Source organism: Brugia malayi, assembly GCF_000002995.4.
Source record: "Brugia malayi strain FR3 genome assembly, contig: Bm_v4_Chr2_contig_001, whole genome shotgun sequence".
Taxonomy (NCBI): domain Eukaryota; kingdom Metazoa; phylum Nematoda; class Chromadorea; order Rhabditida; family Onchocercidae; genus Brugia; species Brugia malayi.
The window spans coordinates 13,531,426-13,555,526 of record NW_025062476.1 but is presented as its reverse complement, the minus strand read 5'-3'; the positions used below and the strand labels follow the sequence as shown (position 1 = coordinate 13,555,526).

General features: G+C 26.7%; 4 protein-coding genes across 4 annotated transcripts; 2 read left to right on the top strand and 2 right to left on the bottom strand.

Moving 5' to 3' along the window:
- Positions 1–10,703: 10,703 nt before the first annotated feature.
- On the top strand, positions 10,704–11,219 carry Bm14104 (Uncharacterized protein; the record flags this gene model as incomplete). The annotated part of the gene is made up of 2 exons (XM_043079464.1): positions 10,704–10,767; positions 10,936–11,219. 2 exons carry the CDS (start codon positions 10,704–10,706, stop codon positions 11,217–11,219), a joined length of 348 nt encoding a protein of 115 aa, XP_042935398.1.
- Positions 11,220–14,001: 2,782 nt separating this feature from the next.
- Positions 14,002–15,265, bottom strand: Bm14103 (Uncharacterized protein; the record flags this gene model as incomplete). Its single annotated transcript, XM_043079463.1, has 4 exons — positions 14,002–14,357; positions 14,516–14,625; positions 14,781–14,889; positions 15,235–15,265. 4 exons carry the CDS (start codon positions 15,263–15,265, stop codon positions 14,002–14,004), a joined length of 606 nt encoding a protein of 201 aa, XP_042935397.1.
- Positions 15,266–19,068: 3,803 nt separating this feature from the next.
- Positions 19,069–20,980, top strand: Bm14102 (Uncharacterized protein; the record flags this gene model as incomplete). The annotated part of the gene is made up of 5 exons (XM_043079462.1): positions 19,069–19,402; positions 19,684–19,872; positions 20,032–20,137; positions 20,362–20,477; positions 20,640–20,980. The coding sequence occupies 5 exons, from the start codon at positions 19,069–19,071 to the stop codon at positions 20,978–20,980; spliced, it is 1,086 nt and encodes a 361-aa protein (XP_042935396.1).
- Positions 20,981–22,875: 1,895 nt separating this feature from the next.
- Bm18564 (Uncharacterized protein) lies at positions 22,876–24,101 on the bottom strand (the record flags this gene model as incomplete). Its single annotated transcript, XM_043079461.1, has 3 exons — positions 22,876–22,996; positions 23,076–23,158; positions 24,012–24,101. The coding sequence occupies 3 exons, from the start codon at positions 24,099–24,101 to the stop codon at positions 22,876–22,878; spliced, it is 294 nt and encodes a 97-aa protein (XP_042935395.1).

Genomic DNA, 24,101 nt, shown 5'->3' with positions numbered 1-24,101 from the left:
CACCACTGCTAATTTTAATATATGTTAAACATGGTATGATGCTAGAGCAATTAAAAGTTGCATTAATTATAATGAACTTTAACGATTTCAATTTTTCAATTATCTCATTGAAACTAATTAATATTTTTGCATTTGTTATAATTGCAAAAAATAGTATATTCCCTAATTTTTTTTTTATTTTTAGTGAGTAAAAATGAAATTTTATTAGTGAAATTAGTTGCTTATCTTAAAATTGGATCATTTTGATAATAGTACTGGATGACATTAACATTGGTTATATCTTTCGTTTTGATGAGATCAAAATTTATGTCGTCTTAATAAGTCGTTTACCTGTAAAATTTTTCAGTTTTATCACTAATTTAAAAAAAAAAGTTGAAATCACAAATATAGAAAGATTTTTGAAAAAAAAGATAATTTGAGTGATGATGATGATGGTGCTATCGTAAATGGTATTGCAATTCGAAATGCTTCAGTGCGAATGAAATGAGCATGTATGATTAATAATTGTTCGACAATGTAAAGCAGTTATAATTTAAAGAAAGAACAGAAATGAAAATGACGTTAGTATAAAATGTAAATGATTAAAATGATAATATAAAAATTTCTATATGTGATATTATTTTCACTCCAGAAATAAAATATTATCATGAATGTTGGAATATTTTGAAAATTGATAAAATTTTGTCAAAAATATCATGGAAATGATAGGAATCGAATTAATTATCGTATGAATCACAGAGTAAAATTATCCGATTTATTATGGAAAACTAAATTTTGAAATTGCTTACCTTAAGTGATCATGCTATTATAAAATTTTACACTGATGCTATACTTGATGGGGAGTATGAGTAATTAAATGGAGAATTTATTAATCTAAATATTAATTATACATCATTGTCAAAGCTTCGTCAATTGAAATGATAATATATGTTTCTGGTGATAATTTTAATTTCTTTTTCAATGCAATTTCACTACATAATTACATAATTATCCTTTCTTTTTTTTTCATTCTAATTGTTCGAAATTTCAATGTGTAATTATAGCTCATCTTTTTCCTTTTTTTTTATAATATAAATATTTTACTCTCAGTGAATTGCAATCATCTTTGACTATAGTTATATTACTGAATGTCTGATTTACTTTTAAATATTGGAAGAAAAAACCACAAACATTTAAATATATGTTACAAATTTTGTGAAACACTTAATATTAGTCATTTATCACTTATTAACATATAGATCTGATATATATTGCAACCGAAATGTACATATGCTAAATCTTAGAATCTGAAATTTAAAATATTGTAAAATATTTAAAATATATATTAAAAAAAATATGTTTAGAATATAATTTAAGATAAAGTATTTCGTTTTTTCGTTTTTTTTTTCCATATGTGATCTTATTAAATCTTTTTAAAATAAATCTTAAGAAGTTGATTTACAACTACGATTAAATTTGTTGCGATAATGTAATGCAACAAAATTCAATTTCTTAAATAGAATTTGAATCACAAAAAAAAAATGACGCATAAAATAAAAAATTTGATAACTATAATTATTAGTAAAAATAATATCGAAAAAAAAGAAAGGATTTAAAAAGAGTATCATTACTTTTTTTACCACTAATTAAAATATTAAAATTGAAGTGATAATTAAAAGTTTTTTTATCACTAATTAAAATTTTGGCTTACTGTACCGTACAATAGATGAAATCCTTTGTGTTCAAAATGCAATTTATTAATGTATAAGCACTTTTAATGAGCAAATGAATCAATAGGAATAATAGTTGGTGATAAACTTATATACTAATATGTGAAAAAAAAAAATTTTGTTTTCTTAGAATTCTTTAATTCTTATTAAATTTTTTATGAAATTTTAGTATGTATTTTGTATTTTTGATTCTATTATGGGATTTTCTTTTTTTTTTTTTCAAATTTTCCGGTTAATAAATTTATCATGAACGTATCAACTCATTCAGAAACATCATGAATTTATTGCTTTATTTGGTTGTATTATGAATTTTTCATTTTTCCTTTATCTGAAATTAGTATGAGTTTAAGGAACTTGCATTTGTCGTCTTATCTAGAAATATAATAAAATTTATTGTCCGGAAAATCGAAACAAATTTATAATAAATTGGAATAATTTTGTATTAAATTTATAAGTTGTAAAACTAAAGATTATATTGATTAAAAATTGCATTATCATTACATTATCAACAATCATTTCTAATTTTCCAAATGTAATTGAGCTTATCTGCAATCGTTGCAATGTTACAATTTGTTAACAACAAATACATAAATAATATATCTAAAATTGATTTCAATTTCGTTGTTAATATTGTTGAAAAAATGCAGGAATTTAATTAACAAAATCTTCTTGGTTGTAATTTAAAATTTATTTAAAACAAATGTGTTAGCTATGTTGTGTAGCACAAATTTTACAGCGTCCAAAAATGACACAGCCAATAGTTTTTTTTTCCTTTTTTTCGTTTTTTTTGCTTCTCTTTTGCTACTTTTGAAAATGTGTATTGTGCAATAGAATCGATTGTAATGAATTTATTTACTAAGAATTACTTTAAAAACAATATATTAATCTATATTTGATAATATATTGATTATCAACAAATGTAAGATGAAGCAGAAGAAATAAATGAATAAAAAAAGAAGAAAAAGGATTTAAATGGAAGATGGATGAATGAATATGCAAAAATAATCAAATTGAACTTTGCTGACACTGAAAAAAAAAAAAAACAAAATATTTAATAATACATTCTAATATAGGAAAGAGAACGATAAAGTGATAAAATCGAACATCCACGATAGTATTTCCCTGTATTCTTTTGCGCCCATGAAGATGCGCAATTATTTTACTTCGCTTGCGTTCATGAGGACTGTTCCATCCTTTTTTTTTCTAGCGAATATCATTTGCTTCCTTTATTGATCTCTAATACATCTCAATATGACATCCTCGTACTATGTGTATTGTCATTCTTCTGCACAAACGATTTTTTATTTTGTCAATTGTTTTTTTTTAATTGATGCAAATTTTTATTGAATTTTTTAAAAATAAATAATCAAATAAACATTTGCATAGAATCTATCATTTCTGATTTTTAGTCAGTTCAGTGGGATTTCTTCAGCAACTTTTTGTTCCATATTCAATTTATTTTTACCATCGTCTAATATTTTAATGTCATTATGGCTCAACAAAGAGCGCAATTATGGAATTTGCTTACAAAAAAAGGCGTTGAATTTACTACCTAAACAAGGTATAACTTTTCATCCTTTTAATTAATTATTATTCAATAAGCTTTTTGATTTTAGTCTTGCGGAATTTTTTTTAATTGATTTTGTAATTGTTGTTGTATATTTATATATTTCATATCGTGTATTAGTGATAGACGTAGTAGTCTGCAGTGATGGTTTTAAATTTTCTGTGTGGCTGTTTTCTTTTTTATTGAAATTTTATTTTGTCAAATATTGATTTGTTTCTAGTCTATATGAAAATCGAATTCTAACTCAAAACCTGCAAATATTTTCTTAAATATTAACTATAAAATTATAGTCTTAAGACCCATTCTTAATTAATTTTTGTCATTGGGTTTTGCTTTGTTTCCAATGTTTATACATATATATCTAACTTCATAATTTTATTTATTTTTTGGTTTCAAACGTTTCTGCGGCAAATGAAATGAATCTTAAGCGATTTATTTTTCGTTATTGTTTTAAAGTTTTCATTTATCCACTGCAATAAATTGGCTGATAAAGTATTTATATTAAAGCGTGGTTTTATCTTATGATTTATGATTTTTGGTGAACTGTTTAAAATAAATTTACATTCATACTGTTTCCATTAAATACTTACATGCTCATAGGTCCGTTATAATGTAAGCCAATGATTTTATGTTAGGCATAATTGATTTCATTTTCAAATACCACTCAATAATCAATCTTAGACAATGGTCTGAAAAGGTGTTTTCAGACAACAATCGATATGCTGGCAGTAATCCTATAGTAACTTATGAAATTTTGAAATATTTATGACCTATTCGCTTCTTGCTAATTATTTTTGCAATCTCATCCAGAATTTAGTTCAACATTTTTATTAAATAGCCATTTTCAATTAATCGATTTATATCCAAAATTACAACAAATCAGAAATCCTTGCGAAATGAAATCTGTAAATTAATATGTGTCCTGTCAAAAAGCATGAAATTAATTAAGCATAGAAACTTATGTGATCAAGGAAAGCACCATGACACCATATCAAAAAGGACAAAAAAATCTCCTCCTCAATTCTCAACGCGCTGTCATGCGGCTAACAAGTGAATTATTGGAAAGATAGTATACAATTACAAAATTAACATCAAACAAATCCTTTAAAAAACCGACCTTTTAGGAATTCCATATTTCTTCCTGCGTTAATACAAAAGTTCCGTTAGCTGAACGAAATTCCCATTAATCTGACAGTAAGAACTTCAATTTTACATATTTCAGTTAGATTAAATAAAAAATAAAATATATAGAATAAAACATTAAAATGTGATTATCACTTACAAATGAAGCTGAAGGACTTATACAGTTGCATTTCTCTAACAAAAGCTTCAAAAAAAAAAATGTCACAATTAATCACAATGACAAAAAAAATACTAAGCACCAAGAAGACTTCCAGTTTGACCTATAAGAAGTTAAGATGTTATACACAGAGTAATTTATCAATGTATCATGGCGCATACCTCCCACATACTAGCCAAATGAATATTCAAGTGGAAAACTTTCACTACTAATTTCAAAAGATGAAGAAAAATCCCTAAATTTCTAATAAATAATACTACCGCCATAATAAGCACACAATTAATTATAAATGACAAACTTATAGCAAGAAAAATCGTAGATCCATTGCCGTGCAAGAAAATAAATACAAATAGCGCCACACTCCTTCATACTCCTTACAAACATCGAAGGTGCTCTCTCTCTCCCTGCCAATAAGTGCGGAAATGTCGGGGAGTTTTTTTTCCTTTTTTGGTCGTATTAAAGTGATACTTTCTTTATCTTCTTTTACACGCGAGAATTTGTCTTCCTTCCTATCAGACTAACTAAACTAATGTAATGTATGATGATAACTCCACTTGCATTAAATTTGCATAGCGATCAGACTAAGTAATACTTAATTACCAGAGAAGCACTGCAAGGATAACATGACAAATGATACAGTAAGTCAGTTTGCTAGGATATAGAAGACAAATTCATTCATCTATCAACTTGCTTAGGGACAAAAGGAGATGATGTGATTTGATTGCATTACTTAATCTTCATTATGTCTTATTTATTGATTTTCCCTTTTTTGTTAAAGTGGTAATTGAATTATTCATCGTACAAGGATAATATGGCACTTAAATTTTTTGTTTTTGGTTGATGTTTTCATTTTGCTGGTAACTTTCCCAACTTGGAATTGTTATAGCCGTTTATTGTTTCTTGGCAATCTTTTCTCTCTTTTTGTTTCTACTTTTTTTGTATATTTCAATTCATTTTTTTTTTTGTCAATATTTTTAACTTTTATTTGTAATTATTGATCAAATAAAGTGAAAAAGCGCACCTCTGCAACTACATAAATAAGCTATTAGAAAGGTACTGAAACAAATTCAGATTTCAATTTTTGAAGACAATATCAGACTTGCATAAATGATGCTGAATTGATGTATAGAAATAGATTTTTTAAAGCGTTTAGCATGAAAAGTTCAAGTTGTCAATAAAAAATGTAGTGATAAGTTATTTGGGATGGATATATTTTAATATGATAGCATGAAAAACATTTCTGCATAGTGTTTTGGAATTATAAAGAATAATGATTTTGATGTTATGATACAGAACTGTTTAAACTTTCCATCTTCGAAAGAAAAAATCTCAATTCTAATTATTATGTATTTGCAAAAGTTATGTTTTTAAGCCTAAAAATCCTTATCCGTAAATATAGATTAGATTAGGATATCATTTTGTATTTTTTGTATTTAAATTAGCATAATAGTATATATGTAATGTACACAAGATAAAAATAATAACAAAGATCCGAAATTCCAGATTATAATGGTGTTTTTTGATATTCCTTTAAAAATAGATAGATTGTTTTATATCAGAAATATGAAATGAAAAGGAACAAAAATATCAATAATTAAATTTTCTGTGAACAATAAATTTTTCATAAGTTACTATAGGATTACTGCCAGCATATCGATTGTTGTCTGAAAACACCTTTTCAGACCATTGTCTAAGATTGATTATTGAGTGGTATTTGAAAATGAAATCAATTATGCCTAACATAAAATCATTGGCTTACATTATAACGGACCTATGACCATGTAAGTATTTAATGGAAACAGTATGAATGTAAATTTATTTTAAACAGTTCACCAAAAATCATAAATCATAAGATAAAACCACGCTTTAATATAAATACTTTATCAGCCAATTTATTGCAGTGGATAAATGAAAACTTTAAAACAATAACGAAAAATAAATCGCTTAAGATTCATTTCATTTGCCGCAGAAACGTTTGAAACCAAAAAATAAATAAAATTATGAAGTTAGATATATATGTATAAACATTGGAAACAAAGCAAAACCCAATGACAAAAATTAATTAAGAATGGGTCTTAAGACTATAATTTTATAGTTAATATTTAAGAAAATATTTGCAGGTTTTGAGTTAGAATTCGATTTTCATATAGACTAGAAACAAATCAATATTTGACAAAATAAAATTTCAATAAAAAAGAAAACAGCCACACAGAAAATTTAAAACCATCACTGCAGACTACTACGTCTATCACTAATACACGATATGAAATATATAAATATACAACAACAATTACAAAATCAATTAAAAAAAATTCCGCAAGACTAAAATCAAAAAGCTTATTGAATAATAATTAATTAAAAGGATGAAAAGTTATACCTTGTTTAGGTAGTAAATTCAACGCCTTTTTTTGTAAGCAAATTCCATAATTGCGCTCTTTGTTGAGCCATAATGACATTAAAATATTAGACGATGGTAAAAATAAATTGAATATGGAACAAAATGTTGCTGAAGAAATCCCACTGAACTGTCTAAAAATCAGAAATGATAGATTCTATGCAAATGTTTATTTGATTATTTATTTTTAAAAAATTCAATAAAAATTTGCATCAATTAAAAAAAAACAATTGACAAAATAAAAAATCGTTTGTGCAGAAGAATGACAATACACATAGTACGAGGATGTCATATTGAGATGTATTAGAGATCAATAAAGGAAGCAAATGATATTCGCTAGAAAAAAAAAGGATGGAACAGTCCTCATGAACGCAAGCGAAGTAAAATAATTGCGCATCTTCATGGGCGCAAAAGAATACAGGGAAATACTATCATAGATGTTCGATTTTGTCATCCATATTTAAATTTGTAATTAATATTTTTTTTTAATATTAAAAGTCTATTAAAGTTATAACTAATTAAAAATTTTATTAATTTCGCCAGTGAAATATTGTTCCAAAGTGAATTATTAAAGCTTTTTTTTTGTTTAAGCTGTCAAATGACCCTGACCGGATGTGAGCAGATCGTATGCAATGCGTATAAAATGATCAAGTAAGTTCAAATTATACATTTTTTTTATGAATTGCAATTTTTCAACAGCTTTAGCACTTAATTGAAACAAAACTTGATAGTATTAAAATTTATTTCTCTGCTCACGATACAAAAACTCCTACAAATTGCAGGATTTTTTATAAATATCTATATTTAAACTCGATTATTTCAATCAAACATTTATTACTTACTTATGATCTGCCATCAATACCAATTCAACTTTATATTGCAAATTTATTCTCACCTTTAAGAAAATAGCAAAATATACTTTAAATAACTTTGAATAAAGCAAAATTTGCGCTAAAAATTATTTTATATTCATCCCCCAAATGATAATCGTCATAACACAATGGAAATTAATTGTTTTTATAATATAATACTATCTCTGCAATATCATTTTAATGACGCATTTTATTGTGCTTTATTTAATTATTGATAATATTAATGGAAAATAGAATCACATGCAGTCAAATGACAAACTTTATGAGCACATTCATTTTGACGAATGACTTCAAAAAGCTGATCAGATTGCATGCTTTATAAAGATGCATTTTTTTTACATGCATCGATGACTTCATTAACTCATACATGCATCGATGACTTCACTAAATTTCCTTATTCCTGTAATTTTATTTAATCTAGTCTTTTTTTTTTTGCTTCAAATAAAATTTATTTCGCAGTTAAATTTATAAGTGTCATTATATATTAATGCATTTTCCGCATTGATTGCAATTCTGTGTTTTCCATTTGCAACTAAAAACATTTTGCAACATTGAAATTCAAAAAACACTGAGATTTCCACGTAATTATGGCTTATTTTCAATGCAATAAATAATTGAAATTGAGGTGGAATGAAACGTTTCTGAAGAAGATTATCGATAGGCAAAATGGTAACTTATTCTTACTGTATTGTTGCATTACTTCTAATATTACCTTTAAACTGCAACGGAGCAAATACGACGAGTATATTCGATATACGAGACGAAAAATATATGACTGCAAAGTATACTGTAGTTTTACTGTTTCCTGTATTCTTGTTATACGGTATTATTAGCAATATACTAATGGCTATCGTATGCTTCAGTCGAGGCAATCTTTACGGTCGTGCATTTATTCTTATCACACTTCAAATTATTATTTGTAATTTGATAAGCTTTATTCCACATATGATTGTTCTTTTGCCGGAAATATTACTGACTAAGAACAGTTTATACAGTAAGTTATTTTATTTGTATAATTATTTAAAGATAATGTTAGAAACGAATGATTAGAGTACCATTCAAAAAAAAAAAAAAAAGTAGCAATGCAGAATCAAAGAGTACATTCAATAATAGGACGATGGATACTCCCGAAAAATTGATCAGAATTTGAGGAGTTTTAATTTAAAATGAATGGTTTGATAGGAGAGTACAAGATGATTATACTATTGCTGAATACAACTGCCGAAATAAAATTAAAAAAAAAAAAAACATTTAATAGTATCACAAAATACAAACTAAAAAAAAAAACATGAAATCAACATAAAAAAAGACCGCCAAAACATCAATATGGAACAAAAGGAAAAAGAAAACATACGCAAAATCCCAACAAAAGTAATAATTAAATCTCAAAATAAAAAATAATAGGAACTAAATTTATAAATAATAAATGAATAAGAATCTGTAAAATATTCATTAACAAACTCAATAAAAAAATATCAAAACAAATAAGTTAGAAAAGCAATAAATAAAAAAAAAAAACAAATGAAAAATATCGAAAATCCAGAGCAATTTAAAAAATAGGGTAAACTAAATGAACTAAAATCCACCAAGTTAATTGTTTTTACAAGTTGATTGTTTTTTTCTTTTTTAAAGAAAGGTTAAAGGTCTCCCATCCCTTTATAGTGGAGTTTGTTTACAACAAAGAGGAATATGTTGTATTCTATTGGAAACAATGATAACTATCTGAACAAAGACTTTTTTTACACAAACTATAAGCTTGGTTATAGGAAACAATTTAAGCACTGAACATGAGCTAACTTCTTGAATGGAAGGATTTACATGTGAAATGGTATATCATATGTTTACATATATCTAACTCAAAGGAATTTGCATATGAATTAGAAATTAATTGAAATAAATCAAATTTCTATATTTTAATTATTTTGACAGTTAATTAAAATACTTTGGTTTTCTCGACAAGTAATCCATTTGATTTCTAATATCAGTGCAATTTAATCGGAAGTGTCACCACTGATTTCGAACTCATAGTTGGTGACAGTTTAAGTACAACGTTATAGATATCCGTGATATTTGACATTGCTTCCATCCAAATACTTTAAAATTTGTTCCAATAAACTATCTTGTCTTATGTCTTAGGTTCCAAAATATGGATTAACCGTGTGTTCTCGACGATCAATACATCTTCATTTTACGCCGTATTACATTTTGCATTTTTATGGACGCTAAATCGCTTCCTGTCTATTATTTTCCCGAAATTCAATGTACTATTCGAATCAACAAAGCTATATTTTTTAGTCATTTTCGTATGGTTAACAGTTTTTGGTATGTCAAAAAAATGATTCATCTTATATGGAGACCATCAACTGCTCAGTCATGTCATGCAAAGTTTTGATAGCTATTACCTTTATGTGATATTTTTGGTAGCTTTCGGAATATCATTTCTCACCTATTTCATTTATTGTAATTACAAACACAAAGTTCCAAATTTATGACCTATTCATTTACTATTATTAATCTTGAAATTTTCAGCAATTTCATTTCTGGATTTTAATTACTGTTCTAGAAGTTTTGAAGTTTCAACCTTACTCTGGACAGCAAACTGTACAGGGCAGTCAAATAATGGTGGTAAACTTTTTTTAAGGTTAAATTTCAGCATTTTTTTTTTGAATTTTTTAGAGCAGTTCTGTGTAATTCAAATAATATAATAAAAGTGTAAACATAACAAAAAGTTAAAAAATTAAGTTATCATTTTTATTTTACAGTGGGAGGCGTTGCAATAATTAAAATCCATTAATTACTCTTATAAAATTTTAGTTTTCGTCATATTTGGGTGATTTTTTTGTCAATTTCAATGCTCGTTATGTATTTTGCAATCCTTTGCAATATACGACATCGTCGAATTTTAGTTATTAACGACTCACGAAGTTGGTGCTAATGAATTGTTTTCCTTTTTTGTCACACAATCAGCAGTGTAAAATTCTACATTTTCACCCAACATTGAAAACAAAATTTGTACAAAAGTTTTACAAAATTTACAAAATCTTTTTTTTTTTTAAAAAAAATTTACAAAAAAGAATTTAAAGAACATTTAGCAATGAATACAAGGCATGGTACGAGTAGGCTAGAAACTGCCAGATACGAACGATCGGTGTTAATTCAAGCAGCACTGACCTGTGGTGTATTCATAATTGGAATCATATTAATCAATTTTCTACCAAAACTTCTGACAAAAATTTTCAGTCAAGAAATCATAATTCCAGTGAATATTTTCATCAATTCATTTCTGATTTTAGGTCGTACTGTATTGCCGATGACCCTTTTTGCGACTAATAAACATGCCCGTAAGCAACTCTATTTACTTCTGAAGATTAGTTAGGTAGACTGAAAATCTAGAAATTGATAAATAAGACTGATAGCCTACTTTTTAAGATTGATAAAACAATTGTTGCCACAATGGCAAAACTATAACCTAACGAACAAAGGCTATTGTTTTAAATGATTTTAATCCACTTTGTAACCTTAACACCCATAAAATTCCTCCCAATTTTCTTCCTTACAAAGCCACTGATTATAGTTCCTTGTTTGATACTGATTATTATAGTAGATTTCTGTGTTTGGCTCAGTTGCGAGGTGTCTAGTTTTCTTGTATCTTTAAATGTTTTATAATTAAGTTACATTTGTGTATTATGTATCAATTCATTATTGTAATGTTGTATAATATTTATTGTTAATCTAAGTTTGAGGTTTGAATAATAAAGTATTTCACGAAGACTCCCACAGTACACGTACATAGAACGGAACCAGTACAAATTCAAGATTCTACCAGTATCGAGGACCAAGAAGTCAACGATCTGAACCATCAAGAAAAGAAACCTACTTTGTTTCACAAGGAAACAGGGCAGTAAGAAAGAAATTCTAAATTTGCTTTTACAACAATATTTTACATTTCACAAATCAGATAAAAGCTACTAGATAAAGATACTAGATAATTTGAGAAATGATTATGATAAAAAGAAAATGAATTCGTGGTACATTTGATATTTGGCGGATCAATTCTATTTCTTAGATCTGTATATGATCTTATTTTAGAAGCATTACCTTCTTTTCTAAGTACTATCAATAGTTAAATGATGTATGATATGATAAAATCATAGAGATATTTTTGCAAAGTGTTAAAACTTGGTTTTTGAAGAAAATTTCTTGCATTCAATGCTTCTCGATGCGCAGTGCATTCCTTTCGTTCATTTCGTTCATCTGAAGTAATAATACCGCTTATTTGCTACTTATTTATGTAATACGGTTAAGTTAGTTTTGAAATATTTTCACTATTCAGAAATTATATAAATAAATAAAAACAATATTTGTTATTTAAATAATTTTCTGATAATGGATAACACGTCAGAGTTACATGAATTTCTAACTTCTAATGCTCATATTGATATTTAAAAGTTGATTATTATTTAATTTCTGTCAACTAAACTCATGTTAAAATGTCTCTTATCTTGAAGAAGGCATATTGCTCTGTAAATAATACAATCGCTTTAATTTGGCACTGAAATAAATGAATAAAGCGATGAAATGAAAAGTGTAAACAGAAAAGATTGTATTTTGTGCTAATTCATTTCCTACATTTTACAAAAAATCTGTTATCACAATTAACAAATTCACAGACTTTACAGTTAAAATTAATTCAAATCTTATGATACTTTTGATAAATATGCATCAAAATTTGGATATTATGGAATAGAGGCCTTAAATGTAATCTGTCAGCGTAATGCTTTGCATTAATTGTGAAAGGTACTGCATTTCAAGAAAGTTTAAATGAAGAATTCACTGATGACCCTCACAATGTAAAGCAAAAGTAATTGTTACACAACAAAAAAGCATCTCTAATCAAGTATTTGTTTACCATTAAATTTACTAGAATTGTTTAATGAAAGCGAAATTATGACTGAATCGAAGAAATTATTGTTTGCTTTTATTTATGTAATATTTACGAACATAAAACATTAACAAATTTAGGTTAATTTTTTACAATATTCCAAGTAATATTATCATAAATGACTCATTTATGCTAATATTATTACATCATTTTATCAATACTCATTTCGAAGAATTATGTCGCCGACTTTTTTCTTCTCGAATTAGCTTGATCTTAACTCTGTCCAGAAACATGTTGACCGGGTCACTTCGTCTAAAAGTATCATTACAGGCGCAAATGTCGTTTTTTCTTTACCTTGAATCTTTTTGTTCAAAATACAAATGAATCATTATTTTGATCTATCCAAAGCGCATTATATGACTTCATTGAAAAAAAAAAAAATTCATAAAAATTAAACATCCAGTTCCATTTCAATTTATTAAATCATACACTTTCTTACTTTTATCACAGAAAAAAAATGAATTGAACTGAAAATGAAAAAGTTTAACATCATAAAATACTTCAAACAAATCAGTTACCGTTATGATTGTTTATGTTCCATTACCGCAATAATAATAATATCAAACAGATGTGTATGAATTATCAATTATCGTGACAGTTTAAAGTTCAAAAATTTTCAGCCCAAATGTAGGAATAAAAACAAATAATTATGGTTCTTATTCATTTCAATGATAATCAAATTTTTCATACATTCTTATAAATCCACTGCAAACATTACGAGAGGTATAGTTTTTTAATATTATTGAATTTTTAACAAGCTCTGCTTTTTTAAAGTCTTCAAAATTATTCTATTTTAAAATCAAAATTGAAACTGCTAGCAGAATTAATATAAAATACACGACTGAAAATAATTTACCTTAACCATCGATAGCAATAACAAGCATAAGTGTGTTTTTAAGTCATAAACATAAATTAATAAATGACAAAATGAATGATAAAATTTTTGACAATTAATAAATGAATGACAAAATAACCATGCAGATTCTCACAAAAAGAAAAAAAAAAAGAAACAAAATTTATTAAAATTAAACCGATCATATGCAGTTAGAATGCGGTAATAAAGAGATAGATTATAGCTAAACCTGAATGCCTCATCCGGAAGTCGTTATGTGTTAGGAATGAAATCCAATTTTTTTGAGAGTTACCACTCTCAAAAAAATATTTTCAAACATATCATTTTAAGCTTCAGATTATTACTCTTATCACTACCATCTATCTATCTATTATTATATGCTGTTTGTGTTCTAGTACTATAAGTACTGACTATATTTCTTAACCGTCCAATTCTAAATTGTAACCAATTATATAAATGATATTTTATGATATTACGCGATTCCTTATTGTAACTGAAATATACAGTTGGCAATAGAGCGCAACTAAATAAAACAAAACAGTTTAAGAAAATTCTTGCTGCTAAACAAACTTCCTGACTGAAAAATTCAGTTAAAATGGGTGGCAAAAAGTTAAAAAGAATTATGCCAATTTCCAATGTGCCACAATGCCATGCAGCTTGAATTAACATTGACCATTCATAATGACGAATTTTCACTGCATTTCTTTCACGTCTGGCACCTGTTGTCAATTTTTAACTATGAAATAATTTATGAATAGAGAAATGATTTATGATTTAACAAAAGTATAAAGTAAAGTATAAATTTTCGAAGTGAACTTTTCAGTAATTAAATAGTTACATTTATTGTAAAAAGAAGGAATAATTTTGTAACACAAACTTTGATTACTATTTATCGTAATATGACGTTTATGACGTATGTTGCAAAATATTGCGATATACATAATAAACATTATATTAGGTATACACAATGCCCAAAAATAACGTATTCTAAAAAAAAAAAAAAAATTTAAAAGAAATTAAAAAATGATAATATGAATGTAATTAAAAGTTGCTGATAGATTATTGTAGAATAAGAAATTTTTTGATTGTAATAAAATTACAAAATTTTGTTAATAACTACAAAAGTGATATTAAATGTTAACCTCCACCATATATCGCCTATTTCACCAGATTTTCCACAATTTCCTTCCCAACTTAAGTTCCATGTAAGAAATCGTCTAGTGCAATAATAAAAATCGGCCGATGTAATTGCTGAAAATTAGCATTAAATATTAGCAATATTGATAAGAATCAAGAAACTTATCAATAAATCAATTTTGATAAAACAGTTTCTTTTTTTTTTTTTTTTTTTTTTCAGGATCTACCTTATTTTAATTATTTTTAATATAATGATTGTATAACTGAATAGTATTTAAAGATGATTGTACATAATGGAATTTCTATTTAAGGGTGAATTATGAATGATTTATATTGCTAAATCTATAAATTATTTAAAAAAAAAAGATAGAAAATATTATTTGAATAAAAAGATAGAAAATATTATTTCAATAAAAATTATTTTTACAATTACATGAATGATATTTTAATGATTCATACCTAAAGCTGATAACCATACAAAAGCGAACATAAAATATAGTCTTATTGACTCGAAAAACGAATAATATTTTGGTGAAATTAGTGCCACAAAACGATTCAGCGTTAATAGAAATGAAAAATGAAGTACGGAAAAGAGTGAAAAAGTATTGAAAGTTGAGAATGAGTGGTTAATCCATGTTGTTTCATTCACTAAAACATAAACATATTGGTTATTAAAGAAAATTTTGTTATTGTAATTAAAAAATTATCATTTAAAGTAAATATGAAAGTTAAAAAAAAAAAAGTTCCTCATAAAAAACTGGCATCACATATATTTAAAAATGTTATGAAAAAAAAATTTTTTTTAAATTTTCTTTTAAAGAAAATGGAAAAAAATGATTGAATTTTGCATCTCAAATTTGCTATTTTGGATGTATTTGTCGCAGTTTATGTAATGCAGAAAAATTTATTATTAATAAGATAGAAATGTTTTAATGATTTCTTTTTTTATGAGAAATATGAAATTGTTCAATATTCTTTGCTATCAGTGATATCAAGAATTAAAAATGGCGCATTTTAATGGTAATTTCACTAGTGACAACCTCATTGTTTCAATATTATTCTTAAACAAATTATTTAAATTAATATTTAACTGACATACGAAAGTAAATAAATGGTATCTGAGAAATGCAAGTAAAACAACTTTTACCATATGAATTGTTTCTAGCAGTTAATATTTCAGGTAAAACAACAACTATTTGTGGAATAAAAGTTGTCAAATCAGAAATAATCAGTTGTGATGTGATAAGAATAAATTCACGACTGTAATGTTTGCTTTGTTCTTTACAGAATAATACAGCAGCCATTAGTGTATTACTTATAATACCATAAAATATGAAAATGATAAAAAATAGAAGTGCCACAAATTTTGCAGTCTTGTGATTTTCATCTGTTATATCAATTGAATCTGGCATATTTCTTTCCTGATATGTTGATTAGCAAAAATGATACAATTATATAATATGAATGTGATAGTATTTTAGTAGATTTTAATAGAAAGAAATTTTAAAACAGGTAAAAAAAAAAGAAAATTCAGAATTTTGAAATATAAGCTACAAAGATTTGTGAGTTCAAATTTCTAAATAGTATAAATACAATCGTCAATGATGAGAAATGCAGTTAATTATTTACGTAGCGATTATAATTTGATAGCGAAATGAGTTTTTCCGCTCCTTTGCTACTGTCATAGAAACTGCAAATAATAAATGTTTCGCTTTCGTCATTGTTTTTATTTTGTATTTTAAATTGCTCTTTCTCTGAGCTTAATTTTGCATGTGATAAATTGATTTTACTACTATTATAGCTAATTCATTTTATATGTAATTCCTCTTCTTTAATATATAACTCTTTTAGAAGTAATCAACCAAAATGCGCGATATAAATCAGATTAAATTCAACGAATAATTAAGTAATCATTATGTAAAAAAAAATAGATTGCAAAATTTGCTAATAATTATTGTGTAAAAAAAATAGATTAAAAAATTTGCTATCCTGAAAATTTCAATTAATCTTCCTAAAATGCTATTTCTAGATTTCATTGATAATTTCAATATTTCCTATGTTACTGAATGACGAAGCAACTCTTTTGGCTACTTTCACAGTAGGCAATGATATCTCGAAATGATTGCAATGCATTCCGTATCCGTTTAAATAAGTATTGCTTAGTACGAAGTAATTATTTCCTCCACATTCCAAATTTATCACAAAATTCTTCGAATAAAATATATATATCAACAGAGTGAATAAAATATATCAACGATTTTTTGTATTAAAAATAAAACATAAATGAAATTAATGCCGAACTGTTTAAAACAGAACAAAGAAGACAAAAAAGAAAGAATTACAGTTGAAAATTTCTAATTTGAATATGAAAAAAAAAAAAAAAAAAACATGTTAGTTATATATTTTTCTGTTTTAAAATGAAATCACAGAGTTGAACAAGATAAAAAAGAAGTTTGAAACCATCTCTTAAACTTTAATCATGTTCGGATACATGACTTTCTTAATTTCAGAAACACGATACTACGAACTGTAAGTCAATTAATTTCTCTCGACAAAGAGAAAATCTTCACTCTTTGCAACTAAAATAGAATTACTTTTGTGCCGAAAGTATACTTATTTCTGCTGACAGTATATTCATTTCTCCAGTACTATGATCTGAGTAAAATCGTATTCGATTAATTGCTTCTTACTTTTGCTGTTATAAAATAAATCATTAAATTTTTATTATAAATCAGATCATTAAGTTTTTCAGATTGTCGAAGTTCAGTTTTAGCTTTCGCCGAAATTGGAAACGTAAAACTTTAGTGACGGAGAGTTTGAATTTCGGAAAAAAAATGATTTACCTTTATTTACCAAATCTATATGATTAAGTGTTTCAACCTCTCTTTTCAGAGCTTAATTTGCAAATTATGAATTAATTTCGCTATTCAACTAGTTAAGCTCTTATGACAACTTATTTTGCTTGTTGTATAAGCTTCTCAAAAGTAATCAACCAATCGTGACGATATAAAATGAAATAAATTGAAAACAATTAGCCAGTTATTGCGTAAATGAAAGTAGATTGGAAAATCGCTATCTAACTTAGATTCAACTCCTCCAATGCAACATCATTTCAGTTGTTTATTTCTGATAATCAGTAAAAATGATATCGTTCAGGAACACTACTGCCAATAGCAATTCAAACTTTCTGAAAAGTTTTTGTCACCAAAATGAAATAAATCATTGCCTTCTTTTTTTTTTATTTCCTATCAATAGATTTCGATAAAAAAGGATGCATGGCGCAAATATCAAATATAGTGAATTGATCAAAATATAGTTGATCAAATTCTACAACAAATATAATTTTTTTTCATGTTTAAGTCATCCGAAAAAGAACCAACTGATTAAGCGATTTATTTACATCAAATTGGAAACTGGACAACTTAAATTAAAAGATAATTATTTGTTGAATACAGGAATTTATCGAAATCTCAATTACCACTTTTTATTAAATCGATTAAAAATGATTGTGGTTGGTTTTTCATAAGTGTATAATTTATTATTATTTCAAATGTTTAAATTAATTCATTAATATAAAATTTGACGAGTTTTTTTCGTTGCTATTGAACGAATATTATAAGCTTAATGGCAAATGCGTAACAAAATTAACAACTACGTCGATGAACACGTTATGCTTACGTGAAGATGATTATCTCAGACGCGCAAATAATCCTACGTAATTAACAAATATTTTTCAAATAGCTAAAAAGGAATAATTGCTAATTACAAATTCATCCAGAAACACTGCTATTTCAGTGGTATAAAAATTCTTCAAATTACATTTTCAAGGATACGGTAAAGATACCTTGAGGAAATACGGAAGGATACGGTAAAACAGCGATTTTTATTTCACTCATATTGCCGTTAATTTATTTTGCCTTATATCTTCAACTGACTAATTACTTCTGAGAGACATATAAAACAAGGAATATAAATTGTTATGGAAATGAAATTGGTTGAGTAGTTAAGTAAATTTATAAATAGCAAATTAAGCTCAGAAAAAATTGTTGCAAGTATTTGATCCTACAGATATAAGCAAGTAGCTGTGATATTATTATTATTATTATTATTATTATTGGCAGTTTTATAAAATAGCAAAGAAAGTAAAAATCTCATTTCGCGAATAAATCACAAACGCTTCTTAAAATTATAATAATCTTTCTCCATCGACTACTTTAACTATTTCTCTAATTTAAACTTGCAAATTTTGTCAGCTGGTATTTCAGTAAGCTGAAATTTTAAACAATTAACAGGATGCTTGGTCGTTTACACTGTATTATTGTATTATTTCTGATATTACCCTGTAATTGTCACGAAATAAATGTGACAGATGTATTTGATATAAGAGATGAAGATCACATGACCACAAAATTTGTAACAGTTTTACTTTTTATCATTTTCATACTTTACGCTATTATTAGTAATACTCTAATGATTATCGTATTATTCTGTAAAGGACAAGATAATCATTATAGTCGTGAATTTATTTTTATTGCATTACAACTGATTATTTCTGATTTAATAACTTTAATCCCACAAGTGGTTATTATTGTACCCAGAATATTAAGTGCTCAAAACAATTCATATGGTAAGAGTTGCTTTATTTACATTTCTCAAATATTATTTATTTTGATATCAACTAAAATATTAATTTAAATAGTTTCTTTAAAAGATGATATTGAAAATGAGTAATTATTGCTAATGACATGTAGCAAATATATTCAATTTCTAATAATAATTACAAAATAATAATAAATGATATATGGTCACTTTTGCATGTAAGGATTTTTTAAGTATATTAAAGAATTTCATTACAACAAGCAAGGAGAAAAAAATTTTTTTTAAATAATTAGTTTGCTTATGTTTTAGCAAATGAAACGACGTGGCTGAACCGCTTGTTTTCAACTTTAGATAGCTTTTCATTCTTTTCTATGCTTCATTTTTCATTTTTGTTGACACTGAATCGCTTTGTGGTGCTAATTTTACCCAAATATTGCTCGTTTTTCGAATCAAAAAAACTGTATTTTCTAATCGCTTTCATGTGGTTATCAGCTTTTGGTATGATTCATTCCTATATAATCAAATGATTTCTTTTCTTAGACAATAAATTTATATCTTTTAAGCAACTGGATTTTAAAAATCGAATTTCATCAAAGCTGATTCATTCATATTCGATTTATTAATTCTTGTATTTTAACATATTTAGTGGATTTTCAGCGATCATGTTTCTCGATTTTCAATTTTGCTTCAGAATATTCATTGTCTCGAATTTGAAATGGAGCCTAAATTGTACAGGAACAAATGGAAGCCTAATATGGTGGAGGTTACCTTTTAATATCATTATTATAAATTTCATTAAGCCTTGAATTTAAATTTTAAACTTTAGACCACTAGATCATAGATTTTCTCACGAGATTTTTTTTTCCATTGATGCTTATTTTGATGAACTTGACATTTTATTTTTACCATTTTGCTGCTGTAATTAGTTTTAAAACAACTATTTTTTTTTAATGTTTTAAAACGACTATTTGTTTATTATTCTTATAGGATACGTAATTTTTGGGCTTTGTCCATTCCTAACGTTATGTTCATTATGCAAATTGTGATATTCTACTGCATACGTCGCAAAAGGCATTTTAGTATAAATAACAATCAAGATCAAAGTTTGTACTACCAAATTTTTTTATCTTTTTTCATAATATATGTTCATAAGATCTATTAATCGCTCCAAAAATCATTTCAAAAATTTGCTATAAAAATTATTAAATTTCCAAAAAATTTTTCATCAATTTTAACTGATTCCATCAATCAATTAATATTTTCAGGAGTTACACATTTCAAATATGAAAAAAATGCAACAAAAATTCCTCATTATGAATGGTCGATGTTAATTCAGGCTGCATGGCACTGTAGTGTATTGGAAATTCAAATCATTGTTTTTATATTTCTCTTTCCAATTGTCCGTAGTATTTTCGGCAAAGAAGCTGATATACCATCGAGAATTTTCATAAATTGCTTCATCATCTTCAGTTGCTCCATATTGCCCACTATTCATTTTATTTACTGTAAGCAGTCGCATAACATTATAAAACATCATTTATATGGCTGGTTGAGATTGAGAATTGGATTGTTAAAAAATAAGGTTAACATACTAAAACATACGTAGCAGTGTGACAGTAGCATGACAGGTAATATTAGCCTGGATGATGTAGCAGTGTGACAGTAGCATGACAGGTAATATTAGCCTGGATGATGTAGCAGTGTGACAGTAGCATGACAGGTAAAATAGTAGCCTGAAGTATAAAACGATATGTATAGATGTATTTTTTGACAATATCTCTTAGGATCTAAATTTCGATCTTTTAATTAGAATATGCTATATGTATTTGATTCTCTTAAAACTTCTGACATATACAGTGATAACTGATTATTTCTATCATACCATCGACAGATAAGCATAATAGCTGCTTGAAATTCTCACTAATATGATCGGTTTAATATTAATAAATTTTTTGCTAATATTTATATGTTTGAAATAAAATATTAAAATCGACATTTGCCATATCTAGAAATATTTCTTGATTTAAAGCTTTGTATTTATTAATATATTAGAAATAAATTCAATTGTTTCGATAACTGTATTTTATATCAGTGATATCGAATTCTGACATAATCATTGAATAAACTAATAAAGTCAATTCAAGGTGTGATTATCACTCACAAATTTCAAAATGATATATCAGTTTAATCTGATTCTATGTATTGATACTATGTTGTTTTTACATTTCTGTTAACAGTTTTCATTTTTATTAAGAAATAACGCACTTTTGAAAACTCTCAAAGCACAGATTATCAAAAGTTGAATAATATTCAAGAAAAGAGTAATGGCTGTAATTAATTTATAAAAATTTGTGGAAAATCTGACCCTTATCAAGAAATGAATTAGTATTGTAACCATATTTGAAGTTTTTTGAATCACATTGACACATATATTTAATTTGTCTCCACAACATATGCATTTAGTATTATCTCTTCAATAATTAATGAGTAAATTTTATCACACACAAATTATATTTGAAGTAATCGATCAGAACTCACTTATTTCTGATTGAGTTCTGATCGAACCATAAATCATTTATGGCTATCAAAGCATAAAATCATTTCAATGACCGTTTTCATCACTTATAAAAATAAGTGATGAAAACATATCCATTTGAATAGTTTCTCGGAAGCATTGCATCTCATTAACATACGCACTGAATTATCTCCTTTCTACTGATTATTAGAAGAAGGCGAAATGTCTCCAATTCTTGGCATCGAAGAATTAAACAGAAACCAGAAAGTGACCATTTTTCAACCTTTCGTGTTTTATACGGTAATTATCTAATTGTTTTGCTTTATATTATAAGAATTGGTTATTACTTTTGAGAGACTTAAAGCAAAGAAATTAAATTGCGTAGAAACTTCATTAGCTAAGTAGCAAAATTAACTTATGATTTGCAAGTTAAGCTCAGAAATGAGCGATTCAAACATTGGATCATACGAATGAAAGTATTTTTTCAGAATTCAAATCCATAATTCTTGGCATTGAAACCTTGTGGCAGTTGATAGACTCTTGTATTTCCTATGAAAGCTAAAAATGATTTAAGCCATACTGAAAGTTAATGATTTGATTCATATGAAACGGACGATCAGTCTCCAAGCAAATAAAAAGTGAAACAGAAAAGGATGAAAAAAGCGGAAAGTTACAAAGAGATGAAATGACTAATACTATTAATATGTTTGGTTTGGACATAATCAATTATTGGGACATTATTATGAGCTGAAAGACTAGTAAGATTAGATCTTTCTTTGGGCTATCACTGATATTAGTTGATAAGAAATTGATTATTAGTTTATTTCGTTCGAATTATCATCGTCACTGCTCGTTTTATATGCTTACATATGATTTCATTTGGAAGACTACATTGAATAAAAGTTAAAGTGCATAACTGACATTGCAAGCTGCTAGAAGGAATTGAAATATTAAAATAGGAAATGGATGAATATCGTAGGTTACTATTAATCATACGAACACTTCCAATTCTTTGCAGGCGCGCAATACGCATATTCCAATTTACCGCCGTTCATCCGTTCCATAACGCATAAATGTCTCTTTTCATCGCAGAAACAACCTTTGTTTCTATAACAGAGCGTTCTCAATTCACTGATAATTTTTATCCAATTTTTTAATAATAAAACTAACTGAGACGTAGACTTACGTCCAAGACTGATTCCTCTTTAATATGCACCACGCTTGCGGTTCACGTTGATCATAACAAGCCACGTGAGAGTCACATTGTTTCTTCCTGCAATAAACTGAAGTGAAATACAGTGGAATTGAAGTGGAATCATTTGTAATTAGTGTTCGATTTTATATAAAGAAAATATTTCAAAGTAAATAAAAAGGGCCAAAATGAGCTTCGATTATACTGCGGAAAGGTGGGAATTGTTTATGGCTAAGAAGTAAAATTCTCGTAAAATTGTTAAAGTTCAAACTACTGAAAGGTCAAAACGACTTGCTTGCCGTCTGTTTCAACGAATTCCCCTTTGGCAGTATATTCGTCTTCTCTCTCTTCACTATCATCCTTATCTTCTTCTTCATCCTCTTTCTCTTCACTATCATCCTTATCTTCTTCTTCATCCTCTTTCTCTTCACTATCATCCTCTTCATCTCTCTTTCTCATCACTGTCTTGATAATCATCATCATCTTCATCCTCTTTCTCTTCACTACCATCCTCGTCTTCATCCTCCTCTTTCTCATCACTATCATCTTGATAATAATCATCATCTTCATCCTCTTTCTCTTCACTACCATCCTCGTCTTCATCCTCCTCCTTCTCTTCATCCTCCTCTTTCTCATCACTATCATCTTGATAATAATCATCATCTTCATCCTCTTTCTCTTCATTTCCATTCTCTTCTTCCTCTTCCTCCTTCTCTTCCTCCTCTTCGTCACTCATCTGAAATCATTGAGACTTTCATTCTATTCACGTAAATTACGCTTCTGTTTTGGAATAAATTTCTGCTCTAAGCTTAAAGAGTAATACTTTAGCAATTGCCTTTCTAATTTACTTATACTTTCTTTTTTTTTTTCAGTTTAGCAATTTAAATAAATAAAAAATTCAAATTAAGAAATTAAATTGAAGAAAGTTACCTCTTCTTCTTCCTCTTCAATTGATTGTTTTGCATAAAGTGGTGTGACAAAAAGAATTACCAAGCCAAAAACTATTAAAAGTTTGTTCAT